The 20,128-nt window shown below is 37.3% G+C and overlaps 1 protein-coding gene across 1 annotated transcript in view; it reads left to right on the forward strand.

Annotated features, from left to right (window-relative positions):
- FSIP1 (fibrous sheath interacting protein 1) overlaps positions 1 to 17,121 on the forward strand; it is a gene marked incomplete at both ends in the record, with an annotated part of 85,613 nt that extends 68,492 nt beyond the window's left edge. The window contains 2 exons of the mRNA XM_082485734.1: positions 15,145 to 15,687; positions 16,984 to 17,121. Of these exons, the coding sequence (XP_082341860.1) occupies positions 15,145 to 15,687; positions 16,984 to 17,121 (681 nt within the window). The remainder of the gene's footprint in view (positions 1 to 15,144; positions 15,688 to 16,983) is intronic.
- Between the last annotated feature and the right edge of the window lie 3,007 nt (positions 17,122 to 20,128).

The following is a 20,128-nucleotide window of genomic DNA, read 5'->3' on the forward strand; positions in this document are numbered from 1 at the left end:
CTCTAATTATTCCATATATCGTATGGTTCAAACATTTACCTAGCAATGGTAGAACTAAATTTAGTTCTTTGTAAACCTGCTGTTTCAAACTCCATCTGTGATCTTCTGAGAGAAAAACATCCATCCTCGATAAGCTATAGAATAGATTCAGTGCAGTGCTATTCATGGCTGTCGTTGAAACTGGGCTCTGTTATGTGAGGAAAGCCAAGCCAAAGAGAGCGTACCTGAAAAGATGCAAGATGTTATGACCTGGTGTTTAGCACATCCAGCTGTGAGTAGGGAGACTGAAGTGCCGTAATCTTTCCCAAGAGTGATTTGGGCATAAAATGCAAAAATACCTATGTCATGTCCCTCCCCTTGTTATTCTCACTGTAGTCCATTTTATGGCTTTTTGGTATCTGGACTTAAAGCATATTGCTCCCACCAGCCTATATTAAACAGGCTCACATAAAACTACGAATCAATGACTCATGTAAGGAATATACTTCCAATAATGCATAAAGTAAAACATAGACTGCATCAAATGCATCAGGTGCATTAAAAGAATTCCCATATCAAGTGGTGCTTAGTACTGTATCAAGTGGTGCCTAGTACTGTAAGGGGATATGTAGAATCATAGAATACCAGGTTGGAAGGGACCTCAAGGATCACCTGGTCCAACCTTTCTTGTCAAAAGCACTGTCTAGACAAGATGGCCCAGCACTCCGTCCAGTTGAATCTTAAAAGTGTCCAATGTTGGGGAATCCACCACTTCCCTGGGGTGGTTATTCCAATGGCTGATTGTTCTTGTGAAAAAATTTCCTCTTATGTCCAATCAGAATCTCCCCAGGAGTGACTTGTACCCATCACTCCTTGTCTTTTCCATGTGACTCCCTGTGAAAAGGGAGTCTCCCTCTTCTTTGTAGCCACCCTTTAAATACTGGAACATGGTGTTAAGGCCTTCCCCAGCCTTCTTTTCTCAAGGCTGAACAAACCTGGTTCTCTCAGCCTTTCCTCATGTGGCAGGCTTCCCAGTCCTTTAATCATCTTTGTGGCCCTTCTCTGGACCCTCTCCAGCCTGTCCACATCTTTTTTGTACAGCGGGGACCAAAACTGAACACTGTATTCCAGGTCTGACCTGACAAATGCTGAGTGGAGTGGAATAATGACTTCTTTATCTCTGCTGGTGATGCCGTTGTTGATGCAACCCAGCATCCTGTTGGCTTTCTTTGCTGCAGCAGCACACTGTTCACTCATATTGAGCTTGTTGCCCACGAGGACCCCCAGGTCCCTTTCTACAGAGCTGCTCCCCAGCTGGCTAGATTCCAGCCTGTGCTGCGCTCCTGGTTTGTTTTTCCGGGTGCAAGACCTTACACTTGTCCTTGTTGAACTTCAGAACATTCTTGTTAGCCCACTCTTCCAGCCTATCCAGGTCTTCTGCAGGGTGGCTCTCCCTTCTGAAGTGTCCACTTCCCCACTCAGTTTGGTGTCATCAGCAAATTTCATCAGGGTACACCTGATCCCATCATCCAGACCACTTGTGATAGTATTAAACAGCATTGGGCCCAATATTGATCCCTGGGGAACCCCACTTGTGACAGGCTGCCAGTTTGAAAAGGAGCTATTTACCACTGCTCTCTGGGTGCAGCCTGTCAGCCAGATCCCCACCCACCACACAGACCGCTTGTCTAGACCATAATGCATCAGTTTCTCTAGGAGGAGGCTGTGGGGAACCGTGTCGAAAGCCTTGGAGAAGTCCAGGTAGACTATGTCCACCGCTCACCCCTCATCAACTGAGCAGGTTACTTTGTTGTAGAAGGAGACATGAGTGAACAGATCCACAAGGCAAAACCAAGTTGGTTCTATCTCCTGCCAGGCAGACGAGTGAGATCCACAACAATTCATTCTTAAAATTCCAGAAGGAATGGATTTATGATGTCTCTGAAAAGGATAGAATATCATTGTGTGGCTCAGAACCACGATGTATCTGTCTTAATTAAAACTTATTCATTTTAGCAATTACATATAGCTCTCAAATTGTGCCAGCCAGGCTAGTATACACATAGCATCATCCTTCCAGATTGCAGCTGTATCCAATCTTGGTATTTATATAGATTTTTATGTCTCTAACAACAAAAGGTTAGGTATTTATGTATATTTTTATTATTGTCATTAGCATAAAAAAATCAGATACTTAGAACTTCCATCTCTTCTAGTATGCTCTTACTGCATCTTATGCAGTATAACAATACTAGAAACAGCTGTTAAACAATGTGTTTTCAGAGATGTATATCCTTCTATGAACATCTGTTATACTTGTCTTAGCTTGATATATGGACTGTGTTTAAACCAGATCCTTGATACATTTAACTTGAATAATTTGCCCATCTATCCTGAAACTCCTTTAAAAGTTTGAAATCTGAATAAGCTTACTGGAAAAGTATGTTAATTTAAGGAGTGAATGTCCTCGGTTAAAGAAGTTATGACTTTTAACTATTTATCATTCCCCTAAACTTCTACTTTTTGGTTCAAAAAAGATGATATGTTCTTTTCTCAATGCATTTCAGCAGGAACTCTCTATCTGAATTAGCCTAATGAATAAGTAGGCTCCTGCTAACTGCCTGGAAGATGCACACAAAACACTTGAGCATGTCATTGCCTACTGATTCAGTAGCTGTGATTCCACATAACTGAGAGTCGTGTAGCGTCCTCTAAAACCAACAATGTCATCGTTAATTCATCAGAAACACAGCTGTGAACTTTGGTTGTTTTTTTTTACCAAAGTAACCAGGCAAAAACATTCCAATGTGCAGTAAAGAAAGTTCCAAGCAACTGGGGTGCACAGTGCTTTGTGTTTAAGCCATTGACCTTGTAATGTGATCACACAGACTTTTTGTAAATTAATCTTTCAGATCTTATGAGTGACATGTGAACTTTGACTTCGTGGGCAAAAGACAGACTCCAGCTCCAGTAGAGTCACCTGTATCTCTAATGCATGATAAATTTACATAACTTTCTTTTGAAAAACATGAGTCTTTTGGTGCTTTCCTGTCTTCTACTAGGGGAAATATTAGCCTTTTTTACCTTTTTGTGCAGAGATATACATCATTGAGTATAAATGGGATTGTCCCAAGCTTCATTTAAAAATATATTTTAGCTATTCCTATACCAATTGTATGTGTCAAGCTGCAAAACGTTAACTTTTTTATAAGCTAGAGGTAGCTGTACCATTTCACATTTTGGGAATTTGTTTGTTGTTTCTAGAATTGTATTAATTTCCCTAAAAGTAAAATTTCTTAGAATCTGTGTTTACACAGCTGTTTTGAATTACATTTTATATGTGAGCATGTTCTCCAGAAAAGGGGTGAAAAATTCAAACACTAAAATGTTCCTATATCATCAAGACACTATTTTTTAAACTCTGAGTCTTTTTACTATAAAGCCTTAAGTCCTTTTTACTATAAAGCCTTAAGTCCTTTTTACTATAAAGCCTTTCCTGTCCCTGGTGCAGGAAAGCTGGTATGCTTATGCTTAGTAGATGCCATTTGGGCTATCTGGTTTCCTGTCCATGTGTCACTTGGCTTGTGGCGTTGTCTTTGGTGATGAGAAGTAAGTACAGGAGCCTGCCCAGCGTGGTCGTGTGACCTGTCAAATGCCATCATTTCTTCTAGTTACAAACACGTAGGCAGCTCTTCTTTAGCGGGCATGGGTTTAGCAGGGATGAGTAAATGGAGGTAAGGAAACGTGTACTATGATGTTGCGTTATGTACCTATTGGCCTGTAGCTTCCATAGTCAGACCAACCTACTGTCTCTGTCAAGGAGACAACAACAATAAGGAACTGCAACATCTTGTATGCGTGTACTTTTCTAGATGTCTTTGTTCTGGGGCATGGGAAAGGATCTGTGTCTGAGAAAAAGAACAACAGAAGATGCTGAAAGGGGTTTTTATTTCTAAGATCTAGAGAATTAAAAACTCTAGTGGCAGAAAGTAATTGTGACGTTTTTCCTTGTTGTCCCAGAAGAAAAAGAAGGTTGGCTCTCCTGCCTGGTCGTATAACATTTATGCTGTTTCTAGTTTGGCAAGGACATAAAATACATGGATTTTGGTTATAATAATATAGGAAATCTATCATGCCAGCAGGAATATGGTTATTGGTACTCTTACACATTTACTATATGTGTGAGACAAGCCTGAAGAAAAACTGTAAGGGTTTTAATAAATGATCAAAACTAAGGTTTACTTTAACAAGTAGACCTTCTGAAGAGGGACCTTTGTAGTTAGACAAAAAGTGAATAGTATTATCATTTTGCATTTCTAATTTTTTTAAAAAACAGCTCTCAAACATCATTCGCTAATAATAGATTTGCACTTTTTTTGTCTCAGTCTTAGCTTTTTTATTGTTATGTGGTAAATGTAAATTTTCTGGTGATATATATTTGAATATTTCAAGGTTTAACTCCTGTTCTTGTACTTACTGAAAGGATCCGCCCCCACTTCCTCAAAATCAAGAACGGGTGCAGGCAGGCTTGAAACTCAAAATAAAATGTTTTCCCTGGGGCAATATTGTTCATCACATTCTTCCTAAAGGCTTTTTGGGTTTTCGTTTTCAATGGAAATAGAAGAGCCAGATGCAGGTATCTAATTTCAAAATACCCTTCCATTCTTTAGAGAAGAAAAAGATTCTTGATTATTCTCTTACTTTTTAAAAAATGTTTTTTCAGCACTCTATAAAATACATGCCCACATTGACAAGCACAGCTACAACCTGACATTCCCTATAGAAACTTTGCACTTGCCCTGTCGCAACAAGCCCCATCAAACAGAAAAAAGAAAATCAAATTCTTTATCAGTTCTTTCTCTGACCTCTGTTAAGCAGAGACTGAGATGTGGCAAAACTATCCCTACACTTACTCATTTATGTATACTAACATACAGTGGTTTTTCTCTAAAAGGCAATGACAATTTCATAGATTTTAGGCAGGTTGTTCCTTAGTGAGTATAATTATTCATGCTGTGACTTGAAAGGGTCAGAAATGTTTCAGGAGCAGTAAATGGGAACTGTTTTTTTTTCTTTTTTTAAGAGACTTAATAGTCCTGCCATTGTGAGGTAGGATTCCGTATTTGCAATTCACATAACTACAAATATTGCCAACTTCTCTTTCTTTTTCCCACAAGTTGCGTAATTTTTTAAAGCTGTAGATTTTTGCAGTGCCATAATTGCCGTAGAATTTTTGCTGCTATTAAAAAAGAGACAAAACAAAGCCTTTCTTTAAATCTGTATGAATCAAAAGCTCAAAAAAAAAAAGAAGAAATTACAGTTTCCGATGTACTAGACCTGGTATTTTTGGAGTGGTGTCCTGGCTCTCAGTGTTTGAGTGCTTGCATTTGCCAATCCAAGGCAATACTGTACATGCTTTGTTTGAGCTTGTGGGATGAACTACAACAACAAGACGATGAAACCTAAGCCAGTGTGATACATTATGGGTCTTGTGATTTAAAAGTAGGTGTCTTTGCAATTCTGTACTTCAGCATATTTCTCAGAAACAAGTTTCTGAAAAGTGGTGTCTGATATACCTTTTTCTAATCCTCTGTGATTTACCAAGTTTCTGTTGTGATACTGATCTTTACTTCTTCCCATTTATTCTCTTTTTGCTTAGTATCCTTTGAATTGTATTGTCAGAAAGGCTTCAGTTTTAAAACAGTAATTTGTAAGCAAAGTTCTAAGTGTTCTTTTCTTTAGATTGTAGCTGGGTTGAATGACAACCTGAGGTGCCGGTGTCTCTCTGCCGCCTGTGAGGACCTTGGGGAACTGCAGCTAACAATACCACTTGGCTGAGGCTTTTGAATTAGGTGGCATGAATGTGAAACAAAGAGAGGAATACTGTCATCTGTATTTAATGCAGAGTCAAAAACTCTGTAAGAAAACCACGTTTTAAGCAGCTGCGTGTTTTTTTCCTTCACTTGGATAATTGCGATTGCACACGACCCATATTACCTCACTGGAGAACGCTGCAGGTTTCTGTATCTTGTTGTTCCGCATGCAGCAGAACTTCCTTCATACCATACTTCCGCTATGGGGAGAGAATGTTTCCGTCTCCAAAATATATATCACAGGTCGGGTTTACCATATACATATATATGTTATATAGAAAAAGTCGGTATTCAGAGGTCTCTGCTGCTATTCATACACAGGGCCAATTAAGAAGAGTCACTTCAAAAGATACCCCTAAAGAATATCAGGAAATATGGTCTGAACTTCTAGAATACATGAACTACTGTTTTGTCCTTTTTTAAGCTTCTGTCTATGGTGGCTTTTGATGAGCCTTTCTGGCTTACTGCTGCTTGGGCCAGTCCTTCTTCTTAGTGAGACCACACGACACCTAACTGCATAGGTCATCTAGATCATGTCTTTGTGGCTTCCCTGTTTTCCTTCTCATTGGATGGGGGCATTTTGTTAGTTTTATTGGTGTTTTAGCACTTGCTGTGGAATTTCTTATGTTATGAAGAAAAAAATCTCCATGCCCTTAATTTTATTGCTATTTATATTTTCTGTTCCCCCAATAGATTATAGACCCCTAAGTATTCTTAAAATCTCAAGATACTTTGTTGCAGAGTTTTAAAATGGCTATAATAAGATACTGTGGTACCATTATGCTACACTGTATCTATTTCTTGGAAAAATAAAATCCAACATGACAAAAAAAAAGAAAAAGAAATGGGTTTTTGTAACAGAAAACAGCTGCAACCACATCAAGGCATTTTTGTCTACTCTACTGGCTTTGCTGAAAATTAAAGCCACAACTTAATAATATTCAAGGAAGATATTTCTATGGAATGAAATCTGTTAAATGCTTAATAACAAACAGTTAAAAACACAAACCGGGATGTTTAGGAAACTGTTTTTGCATGTTAAATAGCCTAGATTGCAGTAGTTCTGCTTCTTCAGTGGAGGCTAGAAAATGAAAGTCTTATTCAGAGTGGTGGATTTTAAATACCAGTTCAGGAATTTGTGTCTTGAGTTTTCGCACACGTCCAGTATGCTCAATTAAAACCAGCTTGCTTTCTAACCTAAGAATACTTGAAAGTGCATGAAATCAAGCGCTCTAAAAACAGGGGGCTATCCATTCGTTGAGAAAGATTTTAAAAATGGGAGGAAAAATTATACAGTGACTCATATATAGTACAATGCTTAGGTTTTTTCTGTCTACAAATGCAGTAGATTAGATGAGCTAAACATTGAACTAATCTGAAGTTAGAAGAGCTGGATTCTTGCAAACCATCTGTTGACAACCTTGGAGTAGATGGATTTTAAATTCAAAGTGATTTAAATCAGAGACTTTTAACATAGTTTAAATCAAGGGGGGTGTTAAGTCGTGATTTATGCAGCTTTTGAAGTTCTTAAATTTTTAAATTACTTTTTCTGAAGAAGAGTTGACTCTTATTGTTTAGCGACTACTAGGATGTGTTGATTTTCAATTAAATATGCCCATTACATTAAGTCAGTACCTCTTTGCCCTAGCCAGGAGAATATACTCTCTACACATTTAATTACACAGTTTCACATATGTTTACTTAGAATTCTAGTTCTTACCTTTTGTTCTATTAAAGATACAGAATAAAATTTCTTCCTTTGTTGATTCCTGCTTACTAGAAATTTGTGCCCTTTATTGTTTATTTATTGTTACCCTTTATTTGCTTTTGTATTTAGGCATTAAATCCAATATATTCAGAATTTCCTTTGATTTTCCTTTGTCAACTGTTTGCTTTGTTGTGTAAAACCTACTATTTATAAGTTAATTGGGTAATAAAATACAGGAGTTTTTGAACAGTTTTACTGTTTTGTAACAGTAAATCAAAACTCACCTTTCCTTTATAACATGATGCATAAGTCTTATGTTATATTAGCTCCAACACTGACAGGAAAAGCCAGCATACTAATGGAAATACAGATTTTAATGAGTTATATTTGATGTTTTAACTGTTGAGGTTTGAATCCAATACTGTTTAGGGTCTAAAGGTTACAAATGCTGTATTTCGCTCAGTGAATGAAAATGGAGCTTCAGTGTCATAGTCTTTCTCTAATAGGAAATGGAGAAAAATAATTATATAGAGTAATCTTAAATTACTTTTAAAAGAGTGATTTTTAATTAATAAATACATGCCTGATAGGAATGTTAGAAACTTTAGACTGACATTTTCACATTTTGTTTCCTAAAGTTACCTTCTTAAAACTTTGGTGAGGACATACAAATTTAGATTTTGGTGTCCATGGGTGAAAAATTCATTGCTAATATGCAGGCACCTAGAAAACGTTATACAACCTGTACATCAAAAGCTACGTTGAAATGAAGCTTCAAAATTGAAAGTAAGCTTCAGAAAATGAAGGGTAGAAAGTATGACTTGTAGCAGTTCAGAAGTAAAGCTTTTTGTATCTTTAAAAGTTATAAGATTATTTCCATATGCTTCCAAGAAGAAATCCACACTTAACAGCCACCAAAACCTCTTCATTATATCCTAGTGTAGTACCATGCAAACTCTGCAGCTGCGAGCAATGTAGCTTAGTGTCTATGGTATCAAATGAGAAGAAAATGATTGTAAAAGATATTTTAGCTTCCTTTTTCTTTTCTGCTTCTGTCACCTCTGGCAACCAGTTGCTTTCTTTTTCTAAATTCTACAGGGTGTGACATAGATGATGAAGCACAGTTTTTCATTATTTGCACATTCAAACCACAGGCAATTGAATGGATATTTTTGAGAAAGATAAAATAAAACCAAGTACTATGCCTCTTTGTAATGACTAAAATATGCATGTTTAAATTAGTTTTGCCAGCAAGAACTTGTCATAATTATTTTTACTTGTATAAGCTGTAGGATATCTTAAAAATCACAAAGAAATGAATTGCTGCAATTACCATGGCTCTTCACAATTTTTACTTACTTTTCTTTGTATATTTTGCTACTCTAAATAAGAGTAAAATTGTATGAACTCATGTTCCCCTTTTGATGTCCATTAAGACTTTGCTTTGTCAGAGAAAGGGGGAAAATCCTTTAGGGTATTTTATTTCCAGTTTATTAATGAAGTTCATTTTCTCTTCTGAATTTTTATACTGTTTTTAATGGAAATTTTATATGAGTCCATGAGACTGATAATGGCTTTGATGTTGTGGTTCTGATGGCTCATGATGTTGATGGCTCAAGTTGAATTTTCTTTTCAGACAGTGGTGTTACCAGATGCCCACAAATCTACTCCTCTTTTTTTCTGGTGCTCCTGTTTTCTTGCCTAGGTATTTCTGTCCTTTCTGCTTTCTGTCTCTTAGCAGCAGTAGCTACAGAAAATTGATTACCAGACCTTTTCATTCTGCCCTTACACAAGCAGAAACAGTGGAAAAAAATAAGAGAAGGAAAAATGTGACTAACAGAAAAAGAAAGATGGCAGAAGGAGGAAAAGAGCAAAAGCAGGAGGTTTTCTCCTGTGGCCCAAGAATCCGGTTCATTCTTAAACATTTACATCTTTCCTGAAATGGTACAGAATTCCCCAAACCCACCCAAACTAGACATAAGCACAGGACCACCAGTTGATGAATCATGATTGTTGCATCACAATTGTAGCACAAGGAGCTCCTAATTTGTGAATCCATTATTTAGCTTCCAGTCTTAATCAAATCAATGCACATTACTGTCCTCCCCAGAAACATGCTCACTGAGTTGTAAGCATATTTTTGATCTACTCTAGTTACATTTTCTCTCATTGCATTCTGAAATAACTATTCTGAAATAGCCTTACAGAGGAAAGATTAACTTTTTTCTTTTACAGTCTTTAAGCTCTTTCTCGTAACATAGTGTTTTTAGAACAAAAAAGCAAGCACTAAAAGTTGTAACAGGACATGTGGGACACTTAAGAATTTCTTTGTAGAAGTGGATGTATGGGTCTCTGTACTCAGTCTGGCTGGGATGGACTTAGTTTTCTTCATAGCAGCTGCTATGGGGCTGTGTTTTGGGTTTGTGACTGAAACAATGCTGATAACACATCCATGTTTTAGGTGTTGCTGAGCAGTGTTTGCACAGCATCAGGGCCTTCTCTGTTTCTCACTCTGCCCCCCCAGTGAATAGACTGGGGACTGTGCAATAGGCTGAGAGGGGACACAACGAGATGGATGACCCGAAGTAACCAAAGAGCTATTCCCTGCCGTATAACATCATGCACAGCAATAAAAAGGGAAAAGAGGGCATTCAGGAAAGTTACCCATCTTTTGCTCAGGAACTGGCTGGGCATTGGTCCACCCATGGGAGGTTGTGAGTGATTGCCTTTGCATCACGTTTAGATTTCTTTCTCTCTTCTTTCCCTTCTCCTTTGCTTATTAAACAATTTTTATCTCAATCCACAAATTTACTGCTTTTACTCTTCCTTTCTTCTTCCCCTGTCCCACTGGGGCAGGGAGGGTGAGCAAGCAGCTGTGTAGTGCTTAGCTGCCTACTGGTGTTAACCCACAACAGTCTCATAAGGACATATTCCCATAATTTACATTAGTTTACAAGTTGTGGACACCAATCCTGATGCCTGTGATTGTAAAGAACTTTGGGCTTTTAGCATCTCTGGAAATTGTAAGAAGCTCTTCCACAATGACATGTAGTGTCTGGTTCTCTATGCAGCGTACTAATAATATTCCACATAGCGCTGACCAGTACTGTTCGTAGACAAGAGTGTGGTGCTTCGATGTGACGCGTAAAGGTGAGACCTTGGAGTTGATGGTGCACGTTAAGTTGAGTAGTGTGGAGATACAAGGCAAGGATTGCCTTTTCAATGCAGGGCAGAGCTGTCTGAGAAACTCTTAATAAGTCATGAAATAACTAAAACTTATGAAACCTTCCTGTGCTGATATGTCAAAAATCTGAATGTTGTCTCAATAAATCAGTGTACTCTTAAAATGGAGGCTTTGGATCAGGAAGAGAGCAGCTACTTTAGTATTGACTGTTGCAGTCCTATGCATCGGTAAAAATGTAAGTAAATTAGAGCATCAAAGTAAATTGTTTCAGGCAAATAAAGTATCATGAGAACTGTTGATTGTAATACTTTCAGATTAAGCAACAAAATATACGTGTTTATAGGCATGCCAGCTGCATGGTTCCTTAAATAGTCCAGACTTTCTAGTGCTTATTCATTTACTGTGTGTCATTTTATGATTATTTACTATAATTAGAAATAATCCCGACATATTAGCTTTCTCCCCATGCTAAAATCTGATAAGGCCTTTCAGTGTTAGTCTGTTTCTGTGACTGTGGAAAACAAGCCGAAAGCTTTGAACTTGCAAGCCCGTAGTCACAGCAGGTCTGTCCACAGCACGCCACAAGTTTGCATTCCTACCACATGCAGTAAGGCTTTCTCTATAGAGCCATGTCGCTGAGGAATTCGGCTAGGAACAAGAAATCCTCAGTCAGAGAAGGGCCACAAGTGTGTGAAAAACTAGCCACACGTAAACAGTAAAGGTCATTAGCAGGCTCCTAAACTCCTGGCTAGGAATTAGTTTTTTGGATCATTAACAGTAAAAAGCCTAGGAAATGAATAGGACTCAGTGTCCTATTAAAAATTAGCCAGAACAATTAAAAGGTTTTCCAATTTCTAATGGGAACCAGACCTAATAGCTCATTTTCCCTTGTCTGGTGGGCTGTTTCTGCATTTTGAATTACATTCATTTTACATCCTTGTATTTTTAAAGAAATATCTTGAAGTATTTTTTCTGTATAGGAGTTGTAAATTATTTACAGTGAGGGCAGTGAAGGCTTGGGAGAAGTAGAATCTAGTGTCTCCCTAAGACTGTGTTACGGATTCCAAATCTTGTGACTCTGAACTAGTCCAGTTAGCTGTGATGGGATTTCTTCTGGTGTGTGCAAATGTATACTTTGCAAACTCGTACTACAGTTGCTGTATTATGCGATCCCACGGGTTAAAGTGCTCGTTTGGTTGCAAATGCACAGCCTTTTTTGGTGTGAGGTGTCTCTTCTCAGGGTATTATCTGTTTCCCTAAACTCAGTTTTCTGCTTTCAACAGCAGACTTTCTGCTTTCATTTCAATGGAAATTTCTTGCTGCTGAGTGGATGACTGATGGCTATTTAAGAGCTATCTTCTCCTCTAGTGTATATTTTTCCTTAACCCTAAGATGACTTTGGCACAAGAAAATTGCGAACAGTGAGACTTTACTATTTTAAAATGTAATTTTTTGAGAGGTATGTTAAATACTTTCCTTGCCTTTGCATCCTTGCAAGCATGTCTTACAAAACAATCTAGATGGAGGAAGAGGTAAAGAAAGAACAAAAATAACGAATGTTTTACACTGCCTACTTTGCTTGCAGACCTGCCATTCTGGAGGAAAACAAGCCCACAAGTTACCAAACTTTTTTGCTCTATAGCTATTATACTCATTTCCCTCCCTATTCACCTTTGGCTCTAAATCTCCCCACCTAGCCCTCTGGTAATAATCAAGGTAGTCTATGAACTAATTGTCAACACAAGTCATGTGATTTTCCTGAAAGGAAAAAAAGAAAAAAAAAAAAATTTGGACAAGGAAAAGTAGATTGCAGAGAGATGGGGTGCGGATGGGGCGAATAAAAGGACAACAGAAAGGCAGGACAAGATGATCTTCCTAACTATGTTCGTTTTGTACTCAGTCAGTCATTTACACCAGATGCAGAATTCCTTTCTGCAGTGAGTGGATTGCCCTGTCATTAACATAAAATTAGCTCCAAATGATCTTGGCCAAGAGCTTTGAAGTATGTTAGTGTAGAACCACACACTCAAAAACATGTGGGAATCCATGCGGGCTTCCAGATGTGAGAATCTTCTGTGATACAAATATAGCTATGTTTATGTAGCATAATATTCTGCTCTGTGGATACACTCTAGATGCAGCTGTGCTTCCAGTGGTGGTATAACTATGTTACTGAGGTGCCCTGCCTGAGTGAATGCATCTTGTTTCTTATTGTGAGTCCGTTCTAATAAAGACCACTTGTAAACAGAAATTGTCCTGCACGTTAAAATACTCCTTCAAGAAATGTAAGGAGTTCAGCATGGGCTAGTTTATTAGCTCGAGAGTGAAAATTCGAAAAATTCCATGTTTCATTTTTGATTTGTCACGTGTTCTGCTACTAATTGTTTTTCCTTGTCTGATTTATTTTTCATCAGTGAGTACCTTCTGCACTATGATTAAAATTTAAAAGCCTGGGAAAAGTTTGAAGAGGTCATAATTTTTTCTTTGTTATATGAATAAGTGCTTATGGGTGTGGTTTGATTTCAGTTATATTATCAAAAGTACATTGATTGATACCAAGATTAGCTGAATCTCAATAATTACCTGATTTTATGTTCATCTAAATAAAGCTGTCTACACATGATAGTCTGTCGATGCTCTTTTTTTATTTTTGTTTAAAAGCCCTTGACATCTCGATTTCTTTAATGCAATTGTCTTCTTTTGTATGTGTAAGAAGTGAACTCAGAGTGTCTTTGGGAAGAAAATTGGTCGGTGGGTGGAATAAATCTATAAAACTGAGTTTAAGTACAACAGCTAGTGCCTGAACTGTAAAATAATCAGTCTATAGTAGCGGCTATTTACTATTACTGATGTTTGAACACGTAAATACAGAATGGTGACTGAAAGTAACCTAAAATGTCTTTCTCATTCACTTTGTAGTGTCACCTTGTAATTTTTAGTAGCCACAAGTTTTACAAAAAAATACTATTACCTTCCTGACTGAAAACTGTCCCCTTTCATGAACATGAATAATCAGGTTTCAGGCATAATCCATACACCCTGTGCTACTTAGGCTGTGATCTCATCATGTCATGTACATCAAACAGGGTCATATCACTGCTGTAGTTGGATAAGAGACCTTCAGGGAAAAAAAAAAAAAACAGCTAGACATCTGATATTGGTCTTTCCTCTGAAACGACAGTAGCTCCATGCTGTAGCAGAATGTAAAGTAAATTCTGTGTAATAGTCATTACACAGTGAATAAAATTGTTGTTTGACATAAATCACTGCAGCTTTAGGGAGTTCATCAGATTGTCATCTGATCCTTTGCCTATTGGAGGTTGGGTAAAACTGAAGTTTTGATTATAGATAGCATCTTTTTCCATTAAACGTCGCATAGTATCTGTAACATTTATAATATGTAATATTATATCTTCTATATCTCATATTTCATGGGCAAATGTATTATGCATATCCAAAATATGTCTTGTACTTCGCATTACAATCTTTAAATTGTCAGGGGGTATTGTGCTTCTCTATTACCAAGGAGCATTAAGGGTTTAAAGGCTAGAAGTAACTTCCCATTGCAAACCTCTCTAAGCAAAATATCCTTTGCTATTCTTCACCACTACCAGCTAATATCAGTTGTTATATTTAATATAAAATTTTAAGAAATGTCCGGTAAAGGGAACGTGCATGATAAAAATGGTGGGAGTGTGCCACTGTCTGAAAAAGGAATTGATTGAAAAGATACATCTGTGAGCTATCCAAGCAGTGACAGCTTGTAGAAAGCAGCAAAACCGTTGTACAGAAGATGGGTCTTTCTTCTGTCACATGCCATGGCACATACTTGGCGTGGTAGATCCTGGAGATGAGTAACTGATGTGCTTTTTGTCACATGGTTGAGAGAGGCTACGTTGCATTTCTACAGTGAGCAGCTGGGGATACTTCAGTCAGTATGTGATAATCTTTGTGGGCTGGTGCTGTCCAAAACCATTTTTGACCCCAGCTGAAAGTCTTTTAGCAATATGTGCTGTTTTGCTTTCCATGACCACAATCTTAAAGTGTGTGTGTGTCTGTATGTATAAACAACAAACCAAGATATATGAAAAAGTACATGCTTTGGTAGTTAAAAAGCAGTGATATCTAGTGGAAGACTAAGCAAAATCAAAGGCCTTTCAGTGCCTTGTGAACATCAGACTTCTTTCCTAACTTTCAGCATCTAATCTATCTAGAACCTAGTGAAGATGTGACATAAATAATGTAATTATCCAAATGTATGTTTAAATTCAATTTGAATTGAAAATCATTGATATCAGTTTAAGAGTTCTGCCAGCGCTTTTGTATCCCTCGAACTGTTTTATGGTGCTGCTCTTCATTAATTATATTTTGACAGAAGAAATTCTTGCCCTTTTTTTCAGACTGAAGAACAAATGGGCCTCTCTGAAGAGCAGCTTAAGACCCTTCTGGAAGAATGTATGCAGCCTCAGAGAACAATAAGCAACGTTTCCATGCCAAAGTCTCAGGAATCTCTTTCTTGTGGATTAAGTCCCCCTCGTTACACAAGTCAAGACTCCACTCTTCACTCCGCATCTACTCTTTCCAAAATGTTAGTTGAAGACCATATTGTAGGGATGTTAATGGCTCAGGAAAAGGCTGGACTCGAAGACAAAAGCTTATGTGTTAATGCAGAGAGTGAAATCCCTGGTTACTATATCAGCAAAGCATTGGCTGATAGTCACTTATCAAAGGATTCACTGGCCCAAACAGGGGAACCTGATGACCTAGAAGGTTTACAGAAGATGGGAGATAAGAGTATTACTGAAGGTTACTTTATGTCAAGAGCACTCAACACAAAAAGGTTGAAGAAACCTTCTTTCTTGGGTGAACCATTATATTGCATCAGCGTGAACAATGAGCCATCCACAGAGGCTGACATTCTCGGCATACCACTGCAAACCAAAGGAGGTGAGACTCTTAACAACCCTTTAGAATAGGCTTTTGATTATGATGAAAAAAACCAAGCAGGTTCTCACCAAAGGTATGCACCAATACACACTGATGATTATGGTGGGGCAAGGGTGTACTTTTATAAAACATAAAACTGTGCCAAAAATAATACGCACAAAATAACAGAATGTTTATTAAAATTCTTGCCCTGACATTATTGAATATAAGGCTAGGACTCTTACGAAATATAATATTGATGTTGATTGATTCTGTCAACTGGAAAACAGAGTTGACAACACATATGGATTATCTTTTTGGTAGTAGAAAGTCATGTTCACTGTTCTGTGGAAAGGAAATATTCTCCCAGTAGTTGGTATAACAGTTCACACAAAATTCCAAGTGTTTCTTGAATGTTTTTAATAAGGTAAACTCAGTAGTATAGAAACAAACATGACCTAGCTATATTTAAAATAATATATTGCTTTCAGGGAATTCAAATTTACACATAGAAGATAACAAAATGAATAAATACTGCATAATTTCTATAAATTACTTTTAGTTCAGTAAAAGAAAGAATAGTTTAACCAGCACAAAATTAAACTTACCCTATCTGGTATTATAAAAATAAGAGTTCTTTACTTAAATGCAATTATATGGTGATATTGTAATCTAAATCTATATTTAGATTTTTAGCCTAAGACCACTTCTCTTTCTGGATAGCAAACTGTTCAAATAAACCTGATTTTAAGCAGGTACATTGACTTCTTTCATAAAAGTTGTGACAGTGCGAAGTTGTTTGTGATTAAAGTGCTATAGTTTAATTCTATTAGAAATCAATAAATTTTGCTATGTTTGTCAAGATAGATCTTTGTTATACTTGTAATCTATTCTGAATTTGGACAAACATTTTTTCACATTCATTGGTAATTTAGAAGAACATCCTGATACCTCTTAACTGTGTTATCTTTTCTTAATTATGATTACAACTGTTTCTTTGATTGTTTGCACTTAACCTTTCTACAGTGAAGGGAAAGTTAATATTTTTTAAAGTGATTCCATCTATCAGAAAGCAGGAAGGCTTGTTATTGCTGTTTTTACACTGCCAGACAAACTTGGTATCCAGACTCATCTGCCGTATTTGCCCATTATGAGATTTAGGCCATAGTTCCAATAGGAAGAAAATTGGAATACGATACCTGTACAAAAGGTTGCAGTTTGTTTTTTGAGTGGGGGTTTTTTGGGGTTTTTTTTTTTTTTTTGGTAAGTTACTTTTCAGCTAACTTCACATGCCAGCTTTGCTCTTCACGTAGCTGCAAGCTTCAGAAGAGTGGAGCAAGGGAAGAAGGAAGTGGTCCGCCCCAGAGGAGAGTGGGGTGGCAGTGGTGGTGATGGGGAACACCACAGAGAACCACCTCTGCCAGGGGCAACCTGATCTCACGCAGGTTTAACATGACTACATACTACACCACCAGTCTTTTTCAGCAACCAACAGTGAGGAGAACTCAAGTTTTGCTGCCTTCACATGAAGTAACGCTCTCCTTTAGCCTGAATAGATGTAGTACAGTCAAGTGTGACTCAGCCCCAGCTACCATCGCTCTTTTCTAGTGTATTTCAAGATGGGATGTGTTAAATCAAGCAAAACACCATGCTCTGCAGCCACTGTGTAGTGAAGTGAGCAGCTAACCGTTTATACCTGTTGCACTAGACATGGTCACTCTGAGGTAATTTTATTGCGCAAGAGAGAAAGGAGATTTCAGCTATCAAGTAAATTTCCATATGGGGCCTCTCATGGTAAAAGTCTTTAAAGTGAATGTGTTTGCATCTATCACATAATCATTTAAATATCTTTGAGTCATAATCATAATCTCTCGTGTCAGAGAAATGCAATAGGGTGTTATGATTATCTGTTTTCAGTAGTGGCTTAGTAATGTTCAACTATATGGATCTGTGTGGTTAATAAACATCTTGGTTTTATGGTCATTTTACTTACCAAATGTTTTTTTTTTTTTTGGGGGGGTGGGGGGGGGCAGTGTCTGAATTACCAGAATCTCTAAATCTTTTCATTTTTACTAAAAATCTAAAAACAATAGCAAGGATATAATTACAGATATCATTACCTCATCCAGCTTTGAGTCTTTGTGTCAGTGTCTCATTTTTAAAATGGTGTGAACAGGTAATCTTTAGACACAAGAAAAGTAAGTGCAAAATAAAACCACCTGAGAAGTTTGTAATTGTTTTTACATTAGGGCCAAATATTTTGCAGTTATCCATAAGTTTAATTATATTCAGATATATTGTATTCCATTAATATTACTCTAGTGCTAAAACATACATCCAAAGTTAGCATTTAAATAGACAGCAATCCATTCATATTATTTTTGTCAATGTACTGCTTCTGAGAAAGTGTACAGCATAAACCAGAAACCCCTGATACCTTTCCATGGAATTAATTTGTTTCCTGCAAAGTTGACTCAGTTCTGTCTTAAGCAATAATTCCTGGCCATAAGTAAAAGGCTGTGATTTTTATCAAATTTGTAAAGTTGCCTAATGTATTCTATCATTAAGCTTCTTGTTAGTTCAGACATGATTAGATGTGCTAATTGTATGGAGGAATAGAGATCCCAGTGGAGTTCAGTTTAAGGCAAATACCTCTGCAGATGAAGGTGCCAGGTGTATTTTTATTTTTAAGAGACAATTACGTAGTTAAGCTTCATTATGGTCTTAGTTCTAAAGGACATTTAAACATATATGCATAAACTTCTGTAAACAGTTTGATTTTCTGGGCTGCTACACATGGTTTAAACTCTGTGTAGTGCTGTGTAAGCAAACAAAACTGCGTGAAACTGGTTTAGCAGAATTTCGGTTTCACAGTCATTATGGTACTGTAGTCTGTGATATAGATTTATTGTAATACATTATTTAAGGAAAGCATAATTATTAACATCATTCATATATATAGATATTTGTGTACATATATCTGAAGGAAACTCATGTGCCTTCAGAGATAAGTAATTCCTGCTTCTTGAAAGAAGCAGTAATTTGCATCAGGGTCATATGCATGTAATATAGGTGATGTTTACTGAGATAAACAGAAGCCAGACTTACCCACAGACAGATATGAAAAGCTTCTTATTTCTCAGTTGTATGAGCCAATTGGTAATTATTTCCAGCTCTTTTTTGTCTATATTAAATTTTAAGTAAAAGTTGTATCATAAACCACTGTTGCTTTTTCCTCTTGCAAATAATATTGTTTGCAGCAGTTCAGCATGTGATTCTTTTCTTTTTTATAGTTGATACAAAGATTGAAAGTTGAGGGGAGATTGATTATATGCTTCTTTACATGATCTGTTTTCTAAAAGTTTGGTTTTCAGACACTCTGAAGGGAATGAATTATCATCATTGAAAGCTGTTCCATGAGGTTATTTATTCTTAAGAGGTAATTATTATTATCGTTATCATATATTGTTGTGGTTTGATTTCAAGATAAACTCTTGCACTTAACTGAATTTTCTAGGAGTGTTCTATCTAATAAGTAAATATACATACTCATTTATGTAGCTGTGTGTCTGATAGATGTGTGTGTCTTTGTTCATGAAAAATACAAAATGCAACTTGCGAAGTTCCATTTCTGCTGATGAGACTCTATTAGAACCGATGTGAAACGTATATAATAATTTTGTCTTTCCTCCTTTACACACAATCCACTTTTTTCATGTAGTTAGCTAAAACCTGGCCTCTGTTATCCCAGCACGGTTTGCTGGAGCTTGCAGCCTGACTTGGTGAGCCCTGACTTGGTGAAGGGCCCAAGTACGTACTCCATCTTCTGCCCCCGGGGCTGTCTGCTGGACTCCCGGTTTGATCGAAGGGAGAGACTTGCACAAGTCCTCTGCTGCATCAGAACAGCCGCGCCAGGCTGCTCGGCTGTGTCCGATTCTTGATCCTGCGAAGAGCATAACCATATAGCAAACCATCTTATCCTCCGGTTAAGAAGCATAACTAAGTGATGAAAGATCGCAGTCCCTTGTGAAGGCTCGGCGCGAATAAAAGTGAAGGAGTTCCGAAGTTTGCCCTAGCGGTTACTGGATTGTGCAGCCTTGTAGTAATGGCTAGCTGGGGGGAGGGTAGTACAGCTGTTTTGTGTTTGAGATAATAATAAAAATTCATTACAAGTTTTTGCTTGTCTACCCTTTAACTGCTCTTTCTCCTGAATTTTCTACATATTTACTGAGCTGATGGTTAGTTTTTCATTTCATGCACTGTAGTGTCAGAATACAAAGAAATTACTTAAAGAATATGGTTATCTTCTAAAGTCTTCTCTTCTAAAGTTTTGGGGTTTTTTGGGGGGGGGGCTATTCTAGCAAAGCAAACTCAATAGATTTTCCCACTGCCAAGCTCTCATTTGACACAAGCTGAAAGGACAAATTCTTTCTCAGTTACTATACTAGCCATCTAACA

Source organism: Vanellus vanellus (assembly GCF_965231255.1).
Source record: "Vanellus vanellus genome assembly, chromosome: 6".
Lineage (NCBI taxonomy): Eukaryota > Metazoa > Chordata > Aves > Charadriiformes > Charadriidae > Vanellus > Vanellus vanellus.